The 23200-nt window shown below is 40.1% G+C and overlaps 4 protein-coding genes across 4 annotated transcripts in view; all 4 read right to left on the bottom strand.

The window, feature by feature from the left end:
- Positions 1 to 9838, bottom strand: part of LOC146992530 (uncharacterized) — a 63096-nt gene extending 53258 nt beyond the window's left edge. The window contains exon 1 of the mRNA XM_085787463.1: positions 9704 to 9838. The gene's annotated coding sequence lies outside the window, so the exon portion shown is untranslated. The remainder of the gene's footprint in view (positions 1 to 9703) is intronic.
- On the bottom strand, positions 5193 to 6294 carry LOC146992533 (uncharacterized). Its single transcript, XM_085790876.1, has one exon. It carries the CDS (start codon positions 6292 to 6294, stop codon positions 5236 to 5238), a length of 1059 nt encoding a protein of 352 aa, XP_085647002.1. The 3' UTR covers positions 5193 to 5235.
- LOC146992534 (uncharacterized) lies at positions 7843 to 14074 on the bottom strand. Its single transcript, XM_085790880.1, has 3 exons — positions 14057 to 14074; positions 11118 to 11183; positions 7843 to 9863 (listed from the first exon to the last, which is right to left on the bottom strand). Exons 1-3 carry the CDS (start codon positions 14072 to 14074, stop codon positions 9237 to 9239), a joined length of 711 nt encoding a protein of 236 aa, XP_085647006.1. The 3' UTR covers positions 7843 to 9236.
- A 7649-nt stretch (positions 14075 to 21723) lies between these two features.
- LOC146992535 (uncharacterized) lies at positions 21724 to 22941 on the bottom strand. Its single transcript, XM_085792767.1, has one exon. The coding sequence runs from the start codon at positions 22927 to 22929 to the stop codon at positions 21787 to 21789; it is 1143 nt and encodes a 380-aa protein (XP_085648893.1). The 5' UTR covers positions 22930 to 22941; the 3' UTR covers positions 21724 to 21786.
- Positions 22942 to 23200: the final 259 nt, after the last annotated feature.

A 23200-nucleotide genomic window follows, 5' to 3' on the forward strand; every position in this document is an offset into this window, starting at 1 on the left:
ATCATCAGTCCCATTATATTTTCCCTCACAGTTGCTATTCTAAGAAAATACAGCTATACTTTGTAAAAAAAAATGCACCTTCTGTAGGTCTTAACCTTATCTTATGGACTCTGAACCTGAATGGTACCTCCATTTGTTTTGTCTTGTTTGAATTGTCTTATTATTGATTTGCTACGAAACTAATTGACCCTCAGTCTTAAAATGTCCTCACATATGGTCTAGTGTATTTAATTCTTGACTTATCAAACAAAAGAGAGGAAGTGAGAAAAAGTAACCTGACACACTAGATATGATTTTAACATTTTAATACAGTTAAAGTAATACAGTCTCTGTATTGCTCAATTTCTATCAGTCAATCTTAGACCAAGTTTTGGTTGAACTGATGGATGATGATATTGGTGATTAATTATTGCTGATTTGCCATGTTGTTCCATTCATGTACTAGCTTATTATTTATAGTGCAGTCTCTCATCCTGCTGCCTGTTATGCTGCTTGATATACTAGCTCCACGATGTTTTCATGGCCTGTTTGCTTCTCCTAAACTATTCCTGCACCATGGCTTTTCCTATAACTGGACAGTTCTAATGATCCCAATTTTTTATTTTCTCGACACCATGTGTTAGCAACCAGAAGATGCCTGGTTTTATGTTTATTCCCAGCTGATGAATGTCAGTCTGACATACACGCAGCTTTGGTTCCCTTTTGTTCTCTTCTGTTTTATCCCTGGTTAAAGACCTTTTTCTGACCTCATGCTTTGTTTGTGCAAAAGTGTTTTGACCTTTTAACCAACTCTGTCTTTTCATCCTGACTTGCAGATTGAAGATGGAGATTTAAGTAGAAACAGAGAAGGAGACTGAGGAACTTGTTGCGCCACACCAACCAGGTCAGATGTGGTATTGCAAAATCTTTAGTCTTTGGATATGTTTAAATGGTGTATGAATAGAGCATGTATCAAATATTCATGATGATATTTTATTTATTTCAATGAGATTTTTAAGCGCCATATATGAGGAGCAAGACGCCCAGGAGGCATAGAAAAACAACATGATATAACTTTTATACCATATAATGTTTTTACCCAAACTTTATACAGCTGCCCACCAGAACTCTGAGAACTCTTACACTTCTGTTATCATGAATATGAGGATTAATGTTTTCATGGTGTTTTGAGTTTATTCTTTTATCTTTTAACTTATAGTTTAACTCTGTTATTGTTCCTTTTGTCTCTTTTCTGACCCTTGTCCTTTTTTGGACTAAATCTGTCCCTTCATCCTGACTTGCAGATTGAAGATTGACATCTCAGCAGTAGCATAGAGGGAAGTGTGCAATTAGGTAACTCTCACAACAGGAACTCAGGTACAACTTGTTCTCTGTGGCCTGAGTAAAATGTACTTTTAATATGTAACTGTGCACCACTGTGTACGCACAAAATTCTGCACTATTAAAACTTAAACTTTATCCTGCATCCTAAGGCTTTCTGCTTGGAAACATCTGTTCCCACATATTCCTTTGTAACTTAAGTGAACAGGAGCATGCAGTGACATCGTCTGTTGACATGATGAAATGGAACATTTACGTACTTCCTTTTCAGCATATTCACATTTTCACACGAATGCACATTACACATATTTAATCCTCCAAAATTGTTCTGTTTGTTGCATATTTTACAAAATTTACACATGTTTTATGTTTGGATATTGGCTACGTACTCTTGACTGGATGACACAATTTAATCAAGTAGCTTTGTAGGTAGGTGGGGTTACAGAACTCAACTTTAAAACGGAAAAGAATACAGTTATTTTCTTAAATGTAACTGTTGGCGTTATTGTTTGGTGTTGGAGCTAGTTGACTAATTTCATTGTTGTCTTGTTATAACTATCTTGGCCTGGTCCCTTAAACTACGCCTAAAGGCCCAACGCATGGTGTCGTACATATGAGCTGTGAGATAGTGGTATACTCTCTCCTTTACTGCGGCTCTTCTTCAACTGGATTTGAAAATTGTAACCACTGATTATCCACATTAATGATACTCTGTATGTCAAGGTGAAGATGTTCCGATGTCAGCACACCGGACACAGGCTGATCTCGCAAGACATAGTCCTCCCATCGTTGGATTAACTCTAATGCTTTGTCACGTATGTTGTTGTTGGGCTTTGTGATGTCATCTTCAGCGTATACTTCAGTTACAGTGATCACTCTCCTGTTGTTGTCTCATATTAATGTGGATGAATCTATGTTACCCACACTTGTTAATGGGTCCATTTTCGATAAATATATCGTTTTGGCTTTATCGTTATTTTATTATTATTATTAGTGGAAGAAATGCTGAGCGAGATGACCAGCGTTTCCTTACTTTCGGTTTTGTGGACGCTGCCTGGTGGATCATGGTAATAACGCCACCGAATCACCATTTATGGTTGGAACTACGACGGTATCTGATCGTCTTTGAACCTCTGACTTTAATTCTTGATGAATGAAAACATTCTTGGCAAGACGTCCGTCTTGCGCCGGTCCAAGAATTTCACCATGCATGTGGAGGTTCATGGGAAATGAAATGAATGAATGTAGTGTGAAAACACTTTGCTTTCCAAAACTCCTTGTTGTCTTTAACATAAAAAACAATTCCTTTAAACCTGAAAGCATTGTAGGTAGCAATTTAGCTTCTACAACTAAAGCAAATCTAATGAGTTACAGCAAAATGACTAATAATAATTTGTGTCAAGTCATCAAGCTGCATCAGTGTCCATCCAACTTAAAGGGATAGTTCAACATTTTGGCAAATTGGCCCATTGCCATAATCCCTATAGTCATAGCAGTAGGTTCATTACCTTTATTTGTCGGTGCAAGCTGTTTTTAGAACGGCGGAGCGGAGCGGCAGGCTGCTCAGAGCTACACTATGGAGGCTAAAGGAATTTCTTGGTTTCCCTCATCAAACTCATCAAATACAAAATCCCAAAACTCCAAAACGCTTTTGTGGACAAGATGTGAGCTGCACATTCACCACGCTATGAGATAATAATGGAACGTTACGAGACGGAGTTGTTTTAGAGGTAAATTCATGCAAAACCGCTGATGCGCGTTGCGTTCAGGGACAGTTTTTCAGCAAACAGACTCTGTATTTGCCCTGTATTTACCTCGAAAACGGCTCTGTTTCGTAACGTTCCATTATTATCTCATAGCGTAGTGATTGTGCAGGTCACAACTTGTCCACAAAAGCGTTTTGGAGTTTTGGGATTTTGTATTTGATGAGTTTGATGAGGGAAACCAAGAAATTCCTTTAGCCTCCATAGTGTAGCTCTGAGCAGCCTGCCGCTCCGCTCCTCCGTTCTAAAAATAGCTTGCACCGACAAATAAAGGTAATGAACCTACTGCTATGACTATAGGGATTATGGCAATGGGCCAATTTGCCAAAATGTTGAACTATCCCTTTAAAGGTTTAAAACTTGAGAATTTCAATCTAGAGGCAAAAAATAATAAAACCAACTCACCATCTGTTGTGATTGCCTGGTGTGTGTTATTTGATACTTACAGTCTACTGTAAGTATGTATTTATACCAGCTGCCTGTCTCAAATTCTTGGAGTGAAGCCTTTTGCAGGACCTTGAACCTGACTGTTCTTTTGCTTTTCTTTTCTTTTTCTTTTTCTATTGGTTGATTTGTTTTAGTGATTTTGTATTGAGGGGGAGGATTTTATATAAGCCCTTTGGGCTTCTTTTCCTCTCCTGCACAATTATTTGTCTTTGTATTATTAAATAAAATTCTTGTTTTATCATTGTGCATATGAATTTAAAAAAAAAACACACACACCACATGAACCTGTCTGTTGTCAGGTTTGAGAAAACTCTTAATGGAAGAGGATTGAATTCACCTAAACCTTTGATTGTTTGGGTTTTGGTTTACATACAGTATTATTTTAAAAATACATCAAGAGGACAGGTGTAGGTTCAAATCTTTATTGTCATATATACTGAAGACAGCGTCACACAGAGTGTATATTATTAATGACAGCCATTTGATATTACAACCTTATTGAGGTTCTGTAAACAAATGCACAGTTGCAGCCCTTTGGCTGCAGAGCGCTGATGACCCAGTTTCTGAGGGTCATACGAGGATAAACACACAAATATTTCACGTGGCTTTCAGTTAGCCAATCTTTCTTGCTCTTGAACTTAAGGGATAGATAACAAATAAATAAACAAATACTTTTAAAAAAGTACACCAATATATGTTTGTTTATTTCAGTTGTTTTATACTTTAAGTGTTTTGAGCTTAATCCAAAATTCATACATTTATGTTGATTCATTTATGTTTTTAAGATGGTGAAACTCGTCTAGCTTTTCACTACCTACATCCAGACGTCTGTCCCACTTCCTCAAGCCACTAACCGTGGTAGAGCAGCCCACCCACCAAGGAACAGTCACCTGACACAGCCGTTAATGGCAGCTTTCCTCTTATGATCTGGCCACTTGTTATTTGCTAGGGTAAATTTAAGGGTTTGGAAAAATAACCCTAAAGTTCAAAGTTCAAAAGTTCAAAGTTATCTTTATTGTCCCAGTTGGGAAATTGATTTGCAGCCAAGATGTCAAAAATACATAAAAACATACAATACCAATAAATACACATAAAACACACACACAGAGCAATCAACCTCTGTTAGGAAAAGCAGCACATAGAGCAACACATAACAACACATATTGGGCAGAGTAGTTAATTTCCAAGTGCATACAGAGACAAAGTGCATTCAAGTGCATTCAAACAAGGTATGATAAAACAGACTGTGTGGGATCCTAGGGACCTGTTTAACTCTCTCAAGTGGAAACAAAACTAGATTAACCTTTAAAAACCTTAAGAATGTTGTACACACCAAAGCTGAGCTTGTTACTATCATGGACAGTTTTACAGTGACAATTGAATTGAATTTACAGACTCAAAGATGAGGATAACAATTATCTTGTCTTTTGAGTTGAATTTTTATTGCAGGAATATAGCAATGACAAAGCAGCATCAGCGCATGAAACACAAAAATATCATATCAATATTACTCCTATCAATTTAAGCCTGTCTCTGATGTACACCTTCTCTTTTTTTTTTTTTTTTTTTTTTACCATTTTTGGGTAGGATACAGGCTTGGGATGGCCAGTCAGGAATTTCCTGAGTTCCTTCTGCCTAAATCACATAGGTTTGAGTGAAGTAACTGTTGACATTATTGTCTGGTGTTGGAGCTGGTTGATTAATATCATTGCCGTCTTGTTATAACTATCTTGGACTGTTTCATTAAACTAATCGTGAAGCCCCAACGCATGGTGTTACCTGGGATGTCAGTCGTACATATGAGCTGTGAAATAGTGGTACTCTCCCCTTTACCGCGGTTCCTGTTCAGCTGGATTTGCAGGTTGTAACACTTCTGATTATTCACGGTAATGATGTTCTGTATGTCAAGGCGAAGATTTCGAGAACTTAGCACATTGGACACGGGCTGATCTCGCAAGAGGTTGGTTTCCCAGCGGTTGATCAAGTCTAATGCTTCGTCTCGTACGTTGTTGTCAGCCCTTGCAATGTTGTTTTCAGCGTTTTCTGCAGTTACAACAATCACTCTGTTGTTTCTACTGTAAGAACAGATTTCACGTGGACCAAAGGGTGACCGTTTGCGTCGGCGTGACATGGAATGCATGCAGGGTATCAGAGTAGTGATTCCACAGTAATCCCAATCGTCATTGTCGTCAGTGTAGCACCAGTTATAACTATAGCCATGAGTTTCACACCTGTGATCTGAGCGACAAGGCACATTTTGGTAGGTGACATCTGGTTGAGGTGAGCAGTACTCCCAGCTGTTCTCAGTGTAACACCAGTGGTACTTCTTATTAACATAGTACCTACAGGGATCAATGCAGACATCCTGATACCTGGTCATATGAGTCTTGGTCCTGGGTTGCACCTGTCCACAGTAGTCCCACCCCCCTTTCTCTAGGTAACACCAGTAGTAACTGTATCCATATGTGTCACAGGGCCATAATGCCTGACAGGGGTTGCCATAGTAGTCGACATTCTTGCTTGGTGAGCAGTAATCCCACCCTTTTTTGGTATTACACCAGTAGTAGCTGTAACCTCGCTGTTCACAGTAGTCATCACACTGGACTCCATATGTGGAGGTGTAATGCTTTATCTCACAGTCATAAGAGCATTCTTCATCTTCTTCTGCTAGGAAAATGGAGTCTCCGTCTGCGGAGATCGGCCCAATGGAGAAGCAGAGGATGAAGGTGAGCAACAGTGTGAGGAGTTTCCTGTGATCCACCATGTCAGCTCTGGAGAGAGGAGGAGGGACAGGAAAGAGACAGAAGACAGAAACCCATTAGAATCATACATCATCCAGACTTGTCAAAACTCAAGTGCTTAAACATCACAACCATGATAGGTATTGATCATCATACGTCTAAATGGTAAATGTTCTTTATACAGAGCTCATCTGTCATGTCTGAAGCTGTTGCAAGGCCAGTGACTGAATCTAAGATTGGAGACAAACACTAGATGTGATCATGGAGAGTATTTCCAGATCAACTTCCTCGTTTGTCACCACTTCGTAAATGAACTTCACAACCCTACAATACTGAATTTATACCTTTGGAATTAGATGTTTGAAATTTTTTAAAGTCACCTTCAGAGTTTCAGCATTTGGGCCGAAGGTCTGTTTATAGAAATATGAACCTAGATGTACAAGCACAGTGTTTTGACATGTTAAATAGTATTCCAGTAAGTTTATTTTAACTGTTAACTTAAACAACAATTCCTTTAAACCCTGAGAGCATTGTAGGTAGCCGTTAGTATCCACAAGTCCATCCAACTTTAAGGTGTAAAACTCGAGAATTTCAGTCAAGAGGAAAAAAAATAAAACCAACTCACCGTCTGTTGTGATTGCCTGATGTCTGTTATTTGATACGAACTGACTACTGTATTTATACCAGCTGCCTGTCGCAAAACCTTGGAATGAAGCCTTTTGCAGGACCTTGAACCTGACTGTTAAACAGAACTTAATGTTATTCAAACACAGTGGCCACTGCTTCAATGTTTTGATTCTGAATTACAACTTAAGTGTCATTACAGACCATATGAACCAGTCTGTTGTCAGGGTGTGTAATGGAAATTGTTATGTTTATGACCCTTGATTCAACTTTGAAGATGTTTGCAAATAAATTTTAGGTGAACTTTAAAGAAATTGCAAGTTGCACTTTTCTCCTGTGCATAGGGCAATATGCAGGTGTCCATCTTGGTTCCTGTTATTTTGTGATGATTCACTCAAGCTTAAGCAGGCAGTTGTCTCCATATCCAAGACCAGAGTGAGATGTCAACATGCTGAGGTGTGGAAGAAAACACAACAAACCTTAGGTTACAGACAACCACTAGCTTCCTGCCTTTACATATGAGTTGATCTTATAATAGCCCAATGAAATGTCATAAGCACTAAGTGCAAACTTGTACCATGATTGGTCTGTTGCAAACTTATTCTGCAAGAATGCAAGAATGTTATTGGACAATGGAGGAGCACGTGGCTCCTTCTCGATTTTGTGCCTATGTAACCTGATGTAACCAAACTCTCATACAGACTTTTGTGTGTGTCACAGTCCACCTCTTGCAAGATAAAAATAAAGCTTTTAAAGTGAATCCGTTCTTTGCTGGACTTATGATTTTCTCTCTCACAAGTTAAAGGAAATTTCCACAACAAGTGAGGAAAAACACAGTTAAACTCTCAATAGAATTGAGTAGGATTGAACTTACCTAAACCTTTGATTGTTTGGGTTTTGGTTTACCTACACTATTATTTTAAAAAGAAATTATAGGAGGGCTGAGGCAGGTTGCAGAGCGTATTTTATTATTGACCGACATTGGATATTGCAACTTAATTATAACAACTAGGCTACTTATTGTGGTTCTGTAAACAAATACAACATACACAAATGCAGACTTTTGGCTGCAGAGCGCTGATGACACAGTTTCTGAGGGTCATTTGAGTACAGAGGAGAAATACACAAATATTTGACTTCTGCTGTGAATTTGATAAAGTACATACATAGAATACAACATCCTCTTCATGACCTGTTACCACCACCATGTGGTAGCTGCACTTCAGGACACTCAAAAACCACCATAGGTTGGCTGAACTGAAGGCCAAAACAAACAGGCCAAGTCACCGCTGCACATGGCTGTAAGGCCTCACAATGAGACTATGGAAACATAATTTCTTCTTTCATTTTTGTGTGTTGCCAGCTGCATCTGCTTGTTGGCTAGTTACCTTGCCTGCTGTGCTGCAATCTTTAACTTGAAATGCTTTTTTGTCTTGGTCTTTTATATCTTTGTTTGTGCTTCGTAAATTTGTTAAACTCTTGAAATGTAATGTATTTTATAACGTTTTTGTTCAACTTAACTTGACTCATGGGGTCGCCTTTGCACCACTGCTAGCATGAATTAATAAATCAAGTCAGATCAAATCAAATCACATATTCACATTTTCACACGAACACACATGACACATTTTATCTTCCAAAAAATGTTCTGTTTATTGCATCTTAGACATAATTAACACATGTTTTATGTATTAATATTGACTCTGTACATTGGATTACACAATTTATGCGATGAACAAGATCATATTTAAGGATAAGTATGTATCTAGGTAGGTTTCTAGGTAGGTAGGGTTACAATCAGAACTCAATTTTTAGGAGATGGAAAAGAATACAGTTATCTCTTTAAATGTGAAATATAAATGAAATATGATGATAAATGAAAAGTTAATGAAACATTTTGTATTTAGTGATTAATGGAGCAACTCACAAAGAAATAGTTTGCTAATGTGGAGCTTGTTACTAACTACACAGTCATTTTATGTACATGCTGAAATAATCATTAGTCACATAAGTTTGAGTGATGTAACCATTACGTCTAAAGGCCCAACGCATGGTTTTACTTGGGATGTCCCTCCTACATATGAGCTGTGAGATAGTGGTGCTCTCTCTTCTTCCACGGTTCCTGTTCAGCTGGATTTGTAGGTTGTAACACCACTGATTATTCACGTTAATGATACTCTGTATGTCAAGAAGATTGTGATTTGCTGATGCACAGTGGACATGGGGTGATCTTGCAACAGATAATTATAGAGTTAAATAGTTTTCCCATTGGTTGATCAAGTCTACTGCTTCGTCACGTATATTGTTGTTGGGCCTTACGATGTTGTCTGCAGCATCTGTTTCAGTCACAAACAATTCCCTGTTTGCAGGGTAGCCAATCTTTGACTCCGCAGTAATCCCAGTCGTCATTGTCGTTAGTGTAGCACCAGGTATAATCATAGCCATGAGTTTCACACTTGTGATCCGAGCGACAAGGCTCATTTTTGTAGGTGACATCGAATGATGGTGAGCAGTAATCCTGGCCGTTCTCAGTGTAACACCAGTGCCTGTTACTGTTATCAATAAAACAGAGACTAGTGCAGACATGCTGATACCTGGTCTTATGAGTTGAGGTCACCAGTACCCTCCATCCACAGTAGCCCCACTCCCCTTTCTCTAGGTAACACCAGCTATAGTCATGTCCATATGTGTCACAGGGGTGTTTTTTGTGACAGGGGTTGCCTTGGTAGTCAACATTTCCGCTTGGTGAGCAATAATCCCACCCTTGATGGGTATTACACCAGTAGTAGCTTTCCCCTCGCTGCCAACAGGAGTCAACACACTGGACTCCATATGTGGAGGTGAGATGCTGTATAGGACAGCATGGTACCTCCGATGTGTCTACAGAGATCGGCCAAAGGCAGAAGCAGAGGATGAAGGTGAGCAAGAGTGTGAGGAGTTTCCTTTGATCCGCCAAGTCAGCTGGGTACTGGAGAGAGGAGGAGGGAGAGGAAGAAGACAGAAACTCATTACACATTTTACATCATCTAGACCAGTGATTTTCAAGTGTGCCGTGGAAAATTACCAAATTTAACGATCCAAACTAGCAATGCATATTTTGACATTTTTTTTCAGACTTATAACCGACGCTCGTAAGTGATTATAACCGTTAATGGATGAGATTCAACACTCCATCGAGTGTCTGTGACTATAGGCTTGTGCCGACCGGCCGGTCTCTTTTTGTTTGCTTTTTAACATTTTTTATAAAACACACGTGCGCTGCTCCCGCTGTGCTGCGCCAGAACAGCAGAGCGCTCCTCTAGCTCGTCTGTGCAGCTGCAGGTGAGTGACGGGGGAGTCGGCTGGAGAGCCCCTCCTTTTTTATTTTAGGGGCACCGTCCTTACAGGGTGAAGCACACGTTGCAAGTTGTACTCAAAGTTTGTTCTGACTTTCTATCACAGGGAGTGCACAGCATAAGTGTAAATCATCATGTTTGCTGTGAAATGTGACTGAAAGCACGAGTGGAAGTGTGTACGTGTTGACAAGCTCCCATGAGTTGATTGACATAGCTTTAAAAAAAAAAGAAGAAGAATCGGAGTCAAATCAGAATACAAGTTCTTGTTATCGGTTAACAGTTGAGCATCTGTGTCTGTAATAGTGACTGTCTGGCAGAGCTGGCTAATAAAATAGGACTCTTTTATGTCAATGGGTGTAGTGGCAGAAGCCTGCACAATGGCCTTGCCTTAGCAATGTCCATTACTGAGTCAGAACAAACTAACTACACTGTAAGAATTTGTATTATATTTACTGTATTAGGCTGCACTGTGTCATTTTGTAACATTTTTGGTTAGTGGTGTGCCGCTGGATTTTTTTACTGAATAAACTAAAAACTAGTGCCCAAAACATCATAACCATGATTGTAATTGATCATAGTTCTAAATGGTAAATGTTCTTTATACAGAGCTCATCTGTCATGTCTGAAGCTGTTGCAAGGCCAGTGACTGAATCTAAGACAGTGTTTCAGCATTTGGGCCGAAGGTCTGTTTATAGAAATATGAACCGACAAGCACAGTGTTTTGACATATTTAATATTCCAGTAAGTTTATTTTGACTGTTAACATAAACAACAATTCCTTTAAACCTGAAAGCATTGTAGGTAGCAATTTAGCTTCTACAACTAAAGCAAATCTAATGAGTTACAGCAAAATGACTAATAGAGTAAAAAAAATAAAACCAACTCACCGTCTGTTGTGATTGCCTGATGTCTGTTATTTGATACAAACTGACTACTGTATTTATACCTGCTGCCTGTCTCAAAACCTTGGAATGAAGCCTTTTGCAGGACCTTGAACCTGACTTTTTTCAAAGGAGGTTAAATCGAAAGCAACTGGACTTAGTTATTTGTCTAGGAAAAAGTCCAGTTGCTTTCGATTTAACCTCCTTTGAAATACTATGACCTGGGCAAATGAGAATATGCACCGGCTTGAACCTGACTGTTAAACAGAACTTAATGTTATTCAAACACAGTGGCCTTGAAAACAACATAGAAATAAAACATTTATATTCAAAGGTGAACAAAAAAACATGAGAGGTGAAAAAAAGAAAAAGGAAAAGATAGAGAAAATAAAGTAAATAATAATAAATAGATTTTTTTTTTTATTAAAAAGTGTTTATGTAAACACTTTATAAGTACAGCATACAGAGAGTTTTGATAGTTTTTTTTTGCTCTGGGGAAAAACATTGTTATATACTGTTCATTTCTTTTATAAACACAGAGAAATTTGTTTTTTTTGGTTTGTGAATTTGTGAATGTGAAACTTAGCTAACAGTAGAATGAGATTAATAAGAAAGACAGCGTTCTCATCTTTACTACTCTGATCACAACAACCAAATAAGACATTTTTATAGTATAAGACAGGGTCTGGGAAAATACAGGCAACTATAAATGTAGCCTATTCATCTCATTCCACAGTTCACGAGTAAATTTACAATACCAAAATAAATGAGAGCATGTTTCAGGAAGAGATTCACAGAAGGAGCATTTTACATCAGTGTCATTCTTCAATTTTTGTATTAAGTGACTGGATAGAATCTATGGATCAGCTTAAATGAAACTTCTTTTACCTTATTAATTAGAAGAAACTTCTGTGGTAATGACCAGACTTTTTTCCAGTTGATATTACTAACAAAATTGCTCCAGTAAAATGTTGCTGTAGGAGTAGAAACGAAATCATCATTAACACAAGGCTCTTATTTATTTTCAAGTTCATACCTTCAGAGAAAAGCAAAATGTACCTAATGAAGTCTCTAATGGATCAGAAGGTGACAATGACAGGGCTGGAGAGTGGTCAGCATTCTTAAATAATATACATGAACCAGATGGGATTGCATCAAAAACTGGATTATTATTATTATTAGTATTATTATTATTATCATCATCATTGTGTAGTTGTACAGAAGTCCCCTAATTGTCCCCTAATTGACTCACTAAAAGAATACCATTGTTGAACCATTTATCATAAAATAGTGACTTACTCTTGTACAAAATACTACAGTTATTCCAAATACAGTATTTCTGTGGGGAAAAATTGGACTTGTAAATCAGTGCCCAAGCTAAAAGTAGCCTACCTGCTGATGAAAGTTGGAGAGTTTAAGCAGGATTTTCTGAATATTATAATTGCAGAGCAAAATTAATTTTAGGCCACCTAGATGGGAAAAGACACGGTGAGAGATAAAGTTCCAAGTAGAGGGTGGATTTAAAAAAAAATAAAAAAATTTTTACTATTTGGTGGAGATTTCAATATTACAATAATCAAATGGACAGGTGGCCACCAAGGAACGCCGACTCCTTCAGCTCTCATTTGAAGAGGTTTATTGATAGATTTATTTTAACTGATGTTTGGAGAGAGACACATGTAACTATCACAGAAATCCTATACATGGTTCAACAAGTCAATCTGTAGCTTGCCACGCATTGATTACTGGCTGGTCTCTAAAGATCTGAAAAATGTCTTAACAAACATTCTACCTTTGCCTTTATCTGATCATAAAACTATCAGTATAAATATTCCTTTATTGTCTTCCCCCTCCTCCATTAAATCCTCATACTGGAAAGTTAAAGCAGAAGTAAGTTGTTAGATCCCCGGTATTAGGCCCCTGTAAAGAAAGCCTATACTAGACCAGCTCTCCATTTAAAGGGTAAGTTCTTAAGTTCTAACGGTCATGGACCAGAGTAGAATTTCTAAAGAATGTTTAAGCTGGTGATGAGGAAACTCGCCTAGCATCTAACTGCCTTCGTCCTGACGTCTGTCCCGCTTCCCCAAGCCACTAGTTCTGATAGAGCAGCCCCCCACCCAGAAGTAGTAACCCGGCACGCCTGTTAACGGCAGCTTCCCTCTTTGATCCTTGCACTTGTTATTGGCTAGGTTTAATTTAACGGTTTGGAAAAATAACCCTAGGGACCTGTTTATCTTTTGAAGTGAACACAAAACTAGATTAACCTTTAAGAGTCTTAAAGATGTTGTGCACACTATGGCTTAGCTTCTTACGATCATGAACAGCATAACAGTAATATTTGAATTAAAACCTCAGACAAAAAGATGAGGATAACAGTTCTCTTGTCTTTTAGGTTGTAAATTTATTTGCAGGAATTTAGCAGGGGCAAAGCAGCATCAGAGCATAAATATAAAAATCAAAGAAAATAATTAAAATCAAATTCTCACCCTATTAATCAACCCTACCTCTGATGGATAGTTGCCTGATTCGAATTTCTAGAATAAGGACGCAGGTTTCGGCCGAATTCCCTGAACCCCTTCTGCTGGGGATGATGATCGGGAGCCTAAGCCCCTGGGAGCGGACCAGCAGAGAGTGTGGAGATCAACCGAGTCCAAATTGCTGTGCGCAGTCTTCTTGTTCGATGGCAATCTTCTGTAGACGCACCAGCCCTCGGAGTCTTCGCAGGAGTAGGGTCTGAGGAGCTCGCTCTCGCACCCAGTCCCGACGCACACTGTCTTTACTTCGTCCCGATGACCTTTTTATATGTTTGGACCGCCGACACCCTTCCTTTGTGTCATGGAATAATTTCTCCACCACTCTGCACCGGTCCGTGCCCATATTTGGTCAACGCGCACTTCTCTATTTCTCTAAATTTCCCCAATTACCTGACCCTGTGGCCATCTCACCTCGACCTGTCCTGGCATGTCCCGGGACAGGCCACAGGTTCCTCATTTTGGTGACCTTTGTCCTGCCCACCCCATTCTACTTCTCCTTTCCAATAGATTACGGCAACTATTCCATCAGCTCAGGATTCATCATATCATGTAATACTTTCCCTGAGTCACATACAGTAATCACTTCTAAAAATAGTAAAGACATCAAAAAATAGTAAAAACATCATAAAATAGTAAAAACCCACAGTATACATCAAAAGGCCTAGCCCGGGACCCTCAACTCTCCTTGACAAAGTGGTCCGGTCGTTTTCGCTAATGCTGCGTTCCAGGCAGTCTTTTGAAATCGTAAATTACAGCTTCAAGTCACAACTTACGACTTTGTAGCGTTCCAGGCAACCCACTCGTGTTTTTCCGACCTGTTTTACCGGTGAAAGTCACTATAACGGCCACTCGTAACTTCTGACCCGTGAACTCGTACCAGATCGAACTGGTACGACTTCACGGTCGGAAAAATACGAGTTTCCTTGAACGCACCATAACAGTCCTCGTCCCTACGTCGCCACATTCACGGCGTTCCTTGGCTGCACACACAGCCCTGCATGCCGTTCTCTCTCCTCATTGGATAAAAACTGTAGGATACGATAAATGTTTTCTCCTGGGCTCAGAGCAGAGCAGAGTGACTGACAGACCCGTGTTTCAGACCAAACACTCTATGTAAGTGATTGCTGTCGGAAGATATAACTATTTAAGACTTAGATTAACACAAATATATCACTTACTTCTGCTTTAATAGTACCATTCTTAACTCATTGAGTGCCATTGATGTCTATGGACGTCAATCAAAATCCAATGCTTGAGTGCCAATGACGTCCATAGACGTCAAATGCACTTTTCTGCGGCGAGAGAGAGAGAGTGGGAGAGAGAAAGAGAGAGAGAGAGACCGCTCCATGGACACGGCCGTTGGTCACGGCGCTCAGAGCAGTAGGGGCCGTGTCCACCGGACACCGGACGCTATGAAAAAAATGCGTAGTACCAGACACACGTCTCACATTGATGGTGAGTCACCCCCTCCTCTCTCCAGTGGATCGTCCGCTCTGTTCCGACTCAGGTGCGTTTGATGTATAAAAACACTCTGCAGTGACACGGTGGAAACTCTCTGATTGTTCAGAACGGAACGGAGACGCCGGTGGATATTCATTTGAACGCGTGCCTGCGCTGCGCGCATGTAGACCTTTCTCTCTTCCTCTCACATTGCGGATTACTGTGTGCGTGTGTGCATACTGTATGTAGGCTACAGAAGCACCTATGCATAAATACTGTAATACTGTCCCGTCTAAATAAACAGAACATTTACATTTAGGCTATGCAGTGTGATTTTGAATTATATTTTACACAGGGGTGCCGTGAGATTTTATGCAGTTTTGAAAGGTGCCCTGACTGAAAAAAGTTTGAGTAACACTGCTCTAAGTCATTTGAAGATCAATACAATCCACCGATCAATGCACCCCAATGTGGCCCACTTGTGGCGGCACTACAAAAGGAGCTTGATTCAGAGACTCAAGGTGGCATACAATGATGGCTTGAGTTGGCTTGTTCGTTCCCCAGGCAATTGATTTTTTTTCTTAATTTTTGTGAAAAAGCCTTTATTTTTTTTTATTTACTGCAATCGGGTGTTAAGAGGATTTCTAGGAGATTAGTAAAAAATTATCCAGAATAACCAACCTTTAATTATAAGAACTACTTATTGTGGTTCTGTAAACAAACAAATAAAAAAAAGAATTAATAAAAAATAATATTTAAAAAAACAAACAAATTCAACGTGCACCATTGCAGTTCTGAGGGTCATTTGAGTACAGAGGAGAAATACACAAATATTTGACTTCTGATATGAATTTGATAAACGACATGCAGAAAACACAACATCCTGTGCATGACTGCACTTCATACACCAGTTGGCTGAACTGAAGGCCAAAACAAACAGGCTGAGTCACCGCTGCACATGGCTGTAAGGCCTCACAATGAGACTATGGAAACATAATTTGTTCTTTTATTTTTGTGTGTTGCCAGCTGCATCTGCTTGTTGGCTAGTTACCTTGCCTGCTGTGCTGCAATCTTTAACTTGAAATGCTTTTTTGTCTTGGTCTTTTATGTGTTTGTATGTATTTTAATGTATTTTATAATGTTTTTCAACTTAACTTGACTCATGGAGTGGTCTTTGCACCACTGCTAGCATGAATTAATAAATCAACGCTTACGTCCATCCTCCTCAAAGTGAAGTTTTGCGGGGCGAGAACTATGGGAAATCACAAGACTAGATTATGGCTCATTCGCAAAACACCTTTCAATGGAAACACTCACAAATAGCAATTGTACTTTTTCGAAATATCGCTTTTATTTTGTGAAAATCTGTAATGGAGACACAGCTAGTGTCTCCCTTTGTTTCTGTCCGATCATCTCTCTCTCTTTCAACTTCGTACTCTGGCCTATATGATTCCTTGCGTGTTCTTCTGGTTTTCTTGAGAGTCTAATAAATCTTGTTTTCATTGAACCTTTTCATCTGTGTCTGCATTTGGGTCCAGTCCTCTTCCACATCCTGACAAAATACAGTTAAACTCAATAGAATGGAAGAGGATTGAACTTACCTAAACCTTTGATTGTTTGGGTTTTGGTTGACGTACAGTATTCATTTAAAAAGACATTAGGAGGACAGGTGTAGGTTGCAGAGTGTGACGGCCACATGATATTACAACTTAAAGGTAGGGTTGGAGATCCTGGAAAATCGGTTCTATCAGGCCACATTTTGAAAAGTCAAGTCAAAAGTCCCAGCCGCTTTCCTCAGACTTCTGTCTGAAGCCACAACTTTCCACAGATGTGGGTGAAGACACTCAACGAAGACTCTGGTCATGCACGCCAGAGGAGAGAGAGACGGTAGCTTGACTGACACATTAATGAAGCAAATAAGTTTATATCTTTTGGGCCTACTTGGCATCACTCTATTGTAATAGTTTTGAAGACTCCAATAAAACACTGGAAAGGGATGGATTTGAAACAGGGTTTGCCTTTTATTCATTCTCAGACAAAGTACATACAAGTTAACGCCCCGAGTCACTCTACAAGATACAAAGTAGATGAAAAGAAAAAGTGTCGACAGGAGCGTAGAAGTGACTGACTTTCACATCATCTGAGTGTGGCTTATATACTGTTGTGTGTGAGATTTGGGTACTTTCCCATGGCTCGACCTTATCTTCAGCTAAATCCGTGATTTTTGCTAACATCCCATCCAAATGAAGCCCTTCTCCCAATGCATTCGGAGAGGCTTCCCATAGACATACATGGGATTTTGGAGTCCCGTTTCTTAGCTTAGCATGTTTAGCCTTGTCACGTTTGCACTAGCATAACAACTTTCAGCAAAACACCAGATGGTAGGGTCATACATAGTTCACTCTTGTCTCATGACTTTGCACTTTTGACTTGCACTCCAAAAGGGCATGGTATGATTTTTGTAGGCCAATCGGTGATGGTAAAGCCATGGTGGGGTGATTTTAAGCCCATCAGTGATGATAAAGCTATGGTGGAGTGAAACAGCATAAAACACAAGAAATAAGTATATTCTAACTATTTAAATCAACACATAGTAACATAAATGGTGATTATTAATGACATAATAACACAGTTCACACTTAGTCTTTAAAGGTGGCATAACTTTCTTTTCATTGGTCTTGTTGTCAGGCTTATATGTCATTTCTCATAAAAAATGCCACCACAACATCACGATACAACTAACCACAACGTGACATTGTACGTGATTGGATGGTGTTTTTTTAGGCTTGTTCATTCCCCAGGCAAGTAATTTCTTTAATTTTTGTGAAAAAGCCTTTATTTACTCAGTCGCAATTAATGCAGATTAGTAAAAAATGATCCAGAATAAGATCTCCAACCCAACCTTTAATAATAAGAATTACTTATTGTGGTTCTGTAAATGGTAAATGGTAAATGGACTTGCACTTATATAGCGCTTTTCTAGTCTCTTGGACCACTCAAAGCGCTTTACAATGTAATGGTCACATTCACCCTTTCACACACATTCATACAGCACTGGGCATAGTGCAGGAAACTAAGCATTCACACACATTCATACCCCGATGGACACATCGGGGGGCAAGTGTGGGTTCAGTGTCTTGCCCAAGGACACTTCGACATGTTGCCAGGAGGAGCCTGGAATCGAACCACCGACCTTCCGGTTAGTGGACGACCCGCTCTACCTCCTGAGCCACAGCCGCTCTGTAAACAAATACAACGTGCACCGCTGCAGACCTTTGGCTGCAGCGCTGCTTTGCACATTTGGAGTTTGGGGAAACGTAATTTACTGTCAGTTACATTGTGTGATTGACAGTAAAGTTTACTGAACTGAACTGAACTGCAGATAGCTGGTGACCCAGTCTCTAAGGGTCATTTGAGTACAGAGGAGAAATACACAAATATTTGACTGGTCGTGCACGTGAGAGGAATGAGAGAGGGAGAGAGACGGCAGCATCACGATCCGACTAACCACAACGTGACATTGTACGTGATTGGATGGTGTTTTATGACGCTTGTTTGTTTCCCAGGCAAGTGATTTTTTTCATTTTTGTGAAAAAGCCTTTATTTACTCAGTTGCAATCAGGTGTTGAGAGGATTTCTAGCAGGTTAGTAAAAATGATCCAGAATAAGATCTCCAACCCACCCTTTAATTATAAGAATTACTTATTCTGTTTCCATCACCATGAGATAGCTGCACTTCAGGACACTCAAAAACCACCATAGGTTGGCTGAACTGAAGGCAAAAACAAACAGGCCGAGAGTCAACGCTGTACACAGCTGTAAGGCCTCACAATGAGACTATGAAAACATAATTTACTTTACTTTACTTTATTTATTTCATTTTTGTGTGTTGCCAGCTGCATTTCCTTGATGACTAGTTACCTTGCCTGCTGTGCTGGAAACCTAAACTTGAAATGCTTCTTTGTCTTGGTCTTTGATGTGTTTGTTTGTGCTTTGTAAAGTTTTAAAACTCTTTAGTGAAATTAAATGTATTTTATAATGTTTTTTTTTTTCAACTTGACTTGACTCATGGCACCACTGCTAGCATGAATTAATAAATCAAATCAAATCAAATCAAATCAAATCACATATTCACATTTTCACACAAATACACATGACACATTTTATATTCAAAAAATGTTCTGTTTATAGACCACTTCGGCGTCGACGTCACAGTGACGTACTGGTGGCAGAAAAATACCGGAAGTAAGCAACAAATACACGTCCTGACCATAGGTCCTGATACAGCTCAACTTTAAAAAGCAGCGCAGCTGCTTGGCTGCAGCACGACCCTAAGCTGTGATGATGAGCCACATTAGAGGGTGAATTTTATTTAATTTTCGTAATCGCGGTGCAGAACAGTGAGTTTGGAGCTGACGAAAGGAGAGAAAAAAGAGAGTCGTGCCGCGGCGAGACCGGTGAAATGGTGATTAGAGGAGTGATCAGCGGTGACCGCCGCGCTGACGGACCCGGTGGAAATTGGGATGATACAACGACTGCTGAGGAGGAACTATAAAGAACTCAGCTGTGATTTAAACTAGGACCTAAACCGAGTGGAGTAGAGCCGAGCTGTAACTGTGTAGTGGAGAAGCGGCAACACACGCGCGTCCCCTCAGATGCGGCTGCATCTCTAGGTCACTGGTGTGTGAGTGTGAGAGAAAGAAAAGCTCTGACTTGCTTGGGCAGACGTTGTTTGGTGTCACCCGCTGATTTGCACATGTAGGCTACAGTAGCCTATCTAGACCCCGAATATAAGACAACCCGTCCTTTACAACTTTTTTCGACGGAAAAAATACTCTTATCAGTCAGTGTATAAAATATATGTAGATATTGCGTGCATCGTTTAGGGATTTTTATTAAACATTTACTGTTTCATTCAGTGTAAACGTTAACACGTGTACACGTTCACCCTCTTATTCATTTATTTTGACATTCATTCATTCATTTTTACACACATCGGGTCATGAGCGGTGTCCCTAGCAACGGTCTGTGATATATAGCCTAACAACGGTCTGACTAATACAGAAATAACAGACATGGATCCGTTAAATAAACTGTAATATACAGCCATACAAGTAGGCTACAGTTTGCTGTCATACCGTAGTTGATGGACTTGTTGATGATCGCCCACGCAGCGTTTTGTGTCCCTAGGCAGTAGCCTACGTCGGTCCGTAACACACAACACACTCCGTTGCTAATCGTTAACTTAGCCTACTCAGGTATGACAACCTGTTTTCTGTTGACAAAACATTAAAATAATCAGAGAAGGCCTCTGTATGATCCATCTTCCTCTGATTTGATCGCTCGGCTTTCCACTGTTGACACCAGATCAGCTGTCACGTTCTGCCACCAGTGAAGCCCCGCCCACAACATACGTCATCAATGTTTATAAACATAGAAATGGTCTATTGCACATTAAACAAGCCTGTGAATATTCTCATTTGTTCAGGTCATAGTATCTCAAAGGAATTTTCAATCGAAAGCAATTGGACTTGGTTATTTGTCTAGACTTGGTTAATTGTCTAGACAAATAACCAAGTCCAGTTGCTCTCGATTGAAAATTCCTTTGAGTTGCATATTAAACATTAACACATCTTTTATGTATTAAAATTAACTATGTACATTGGATTACACAATTTATGCGATGAACAAGATCATATTTAAGCTATAGTGCGTAACTTCTACGTGTCTGTAAATATCCGTTTCACCCAAGCCACTACAAGAGGAGATGATACAACGCTGATTAAGCCGTTCGGCTCCTCAAACGCCTCGAGGTATTGTTCAGTATTTGTTCTTTTTGTATTTGTTGTCTTGGAGCGACTTTCCCGCGCTGGCTCACAGGAAACGACCAGAACGACGCGTTTTACTGGGTTTTACCTGACAACGAGAAGGGAGGAGGGAGGAGAGCGCTCCGCTGCTGCTAGAAGCAACAGCTGTTAGCAGCCTGGTGTTAGCCACATCGTTAGAAGCAACACCTGTTAGCAGCCTGGTGTTAGCCACATCGCTAGAAGCAACACCTGTTAGCAGCCTGGTGTTAGCCACATCGTTAGCCTAACGAGCAGGTGTGTAGCCGGTGTTGCTGTGTGTAACTTTGCGGGGAGTCTGTGTGCTGTGACGAGCCGTGTGCGGTGAGTCGCGAGTGTTATAGTCTGTGAACTGTGGTCCGTGACCAGCAGCATGTGGTGTGTTGCGAGTGTTACTGTTACTGTGTGTGATGTGCATTACTGTCCCATGGAGAGCTACAGGGGTAGCGGTGGGGTGGGGAGGGGCGGGTTACACCGGGCCATAGGTGCCGGCTGTATCGTTGTCATAATGCAGAAATCCTTTAGGGGGCGACAGAAGTTACGCACTATAGCTTTAAGGATAAGTATGTATCTAGGTAGCTTTGTAGGTAGGTAGGGTTACAATCAGAACTCAATTTTTAGGAGATGGAAAAGAATGCAATTATCTCTTTAAATGTGAAATATAAATGAAATATGATGATAAATGAAAAGTTAATGAAACATTTGGTATATAGTGATTAATGGAGCAACTCATAAAGAACTACACATTCTGCTAAACTCTGACATGTGGTCATTTTATGTGCATCCTGTAATAATCATAAGTTTGAGTGAAGTTAACTGTTGACATTATTGTCTGGTGTTGGAGCTGGTTGATTGATATCATTGCCGTCTTGTTATAACTATCTTGGACTGGTCCCTTAAACTACGTCTAAAGGCCCACCGCATGGTGTTACTTGGGATGTCCCTCGTACATATGAGCTGTGAGATAGTGGTACTCTGTCCACTACAACGGATCGTGTTCAGCTGTATTTGCAGGTTGTAACACCACTGATTATTCACGGTAATGATACTCTGTATGTCAAGACGAAGATTTTGTGATTCAAGCACACAGGACACGGGCTGATCTCGCAAGAGATAGTCCTCCCATCGGTCGATTAACTCTAATGCTTCGTCACGTAAATTGTTGTTGGGCTTTGTGATGTGGTCTTTAGCGTCTACTTCAGTTGCAGTGATCTTTATCCTGTTGTTGTCTTCCCAAGTACAGATGTTGCGTGGATTACCAAGTGACATTTTGCTTTGGAGTGACATGGAATAAAATGGAATATGATCCATGCAGGGTATCAAAGTAGTGATTCCGCAGTAATCCCAGTCGTCATTGTAGTTAGTGTAGCACCAGTTATAATCATAGCCATGAGTTTCACACCAGTGATCTGAGCGACAAGGCACATTTTTGTATGTGACGTCTGGTTGAGGTGAGCAGTATCCCCAGCTGTTCTCAGTGTAACACCAGTAGTACTCCTTATTAACATCGTACCTACAGGGATCAGTGCAGACATCCTGATACCTGGTCATATGAGTCTCGGTCCTGGGTTGCACCTGTCCACAGTAGTCCCACCCCCCTTTCTCTAGGTAACACCAGTAGTAACTTTTTCCATATTTGTTGCAGGGGTATTGTTTGTGACAGGGGTTGCCATGGTAGTCAACATTGTTGCTTGGTGAGCAGTAATCCCACCCTTTATGGGAATTACACCAGTAGTAGCCTTGCCATCGCTGTCCACAGTAGTCATCACACTGGACTCCATATGTGGAGGTGTAATGCTTTATCTCACAGTCATATGAGCATTTTTCATCTTCTCCCTGGAAAAGCGAGAATGTGTCAACAGAGATTGGCCAAATGGAGAAGCAGAGGATGAAGGTGAGCAACAGTCTGAGGAGTTTCCTTTGATCCGCCATGTCAGTTCGGTACTGGAGAGAAGAGGGTGGACAGGAAAGAGACAGAAGACAGAAACCCATTACAATCATGCATCATGCAGACTTGTCAAAACTCAAAAACTCAAGTACTCAACCATCATAACCATGATAGATGTTGATCATCATATGTCTAAATGGTAAATGTTCTTTATACAGAGCTCATCTGTCATGTCTGAAGCTGTTGCAAGGCCAGTGACTGATTCTAGGGACCCCCTCGAAAAAGAGATGGTTCATCTCAAGGGGCTATCCCAAATAAATTGAAATTCTAAGATTGGAGGCAAACACCAAATGTGCTCAGAGAGTATTTCCAAATCCACTTCCT

Source organism: Trachurus japonicus, chromosome 1 (assembly GCF_045865225.1).
Source record: "Trachurus japonicus isolate A0001 chromosome 1, Traja_1.0".
NCBI lineage: Eukaryota > Metazoa > Chordata > Actinopteri > Carangiformes > Carangidae > Trachurus > Trachurus japonicus.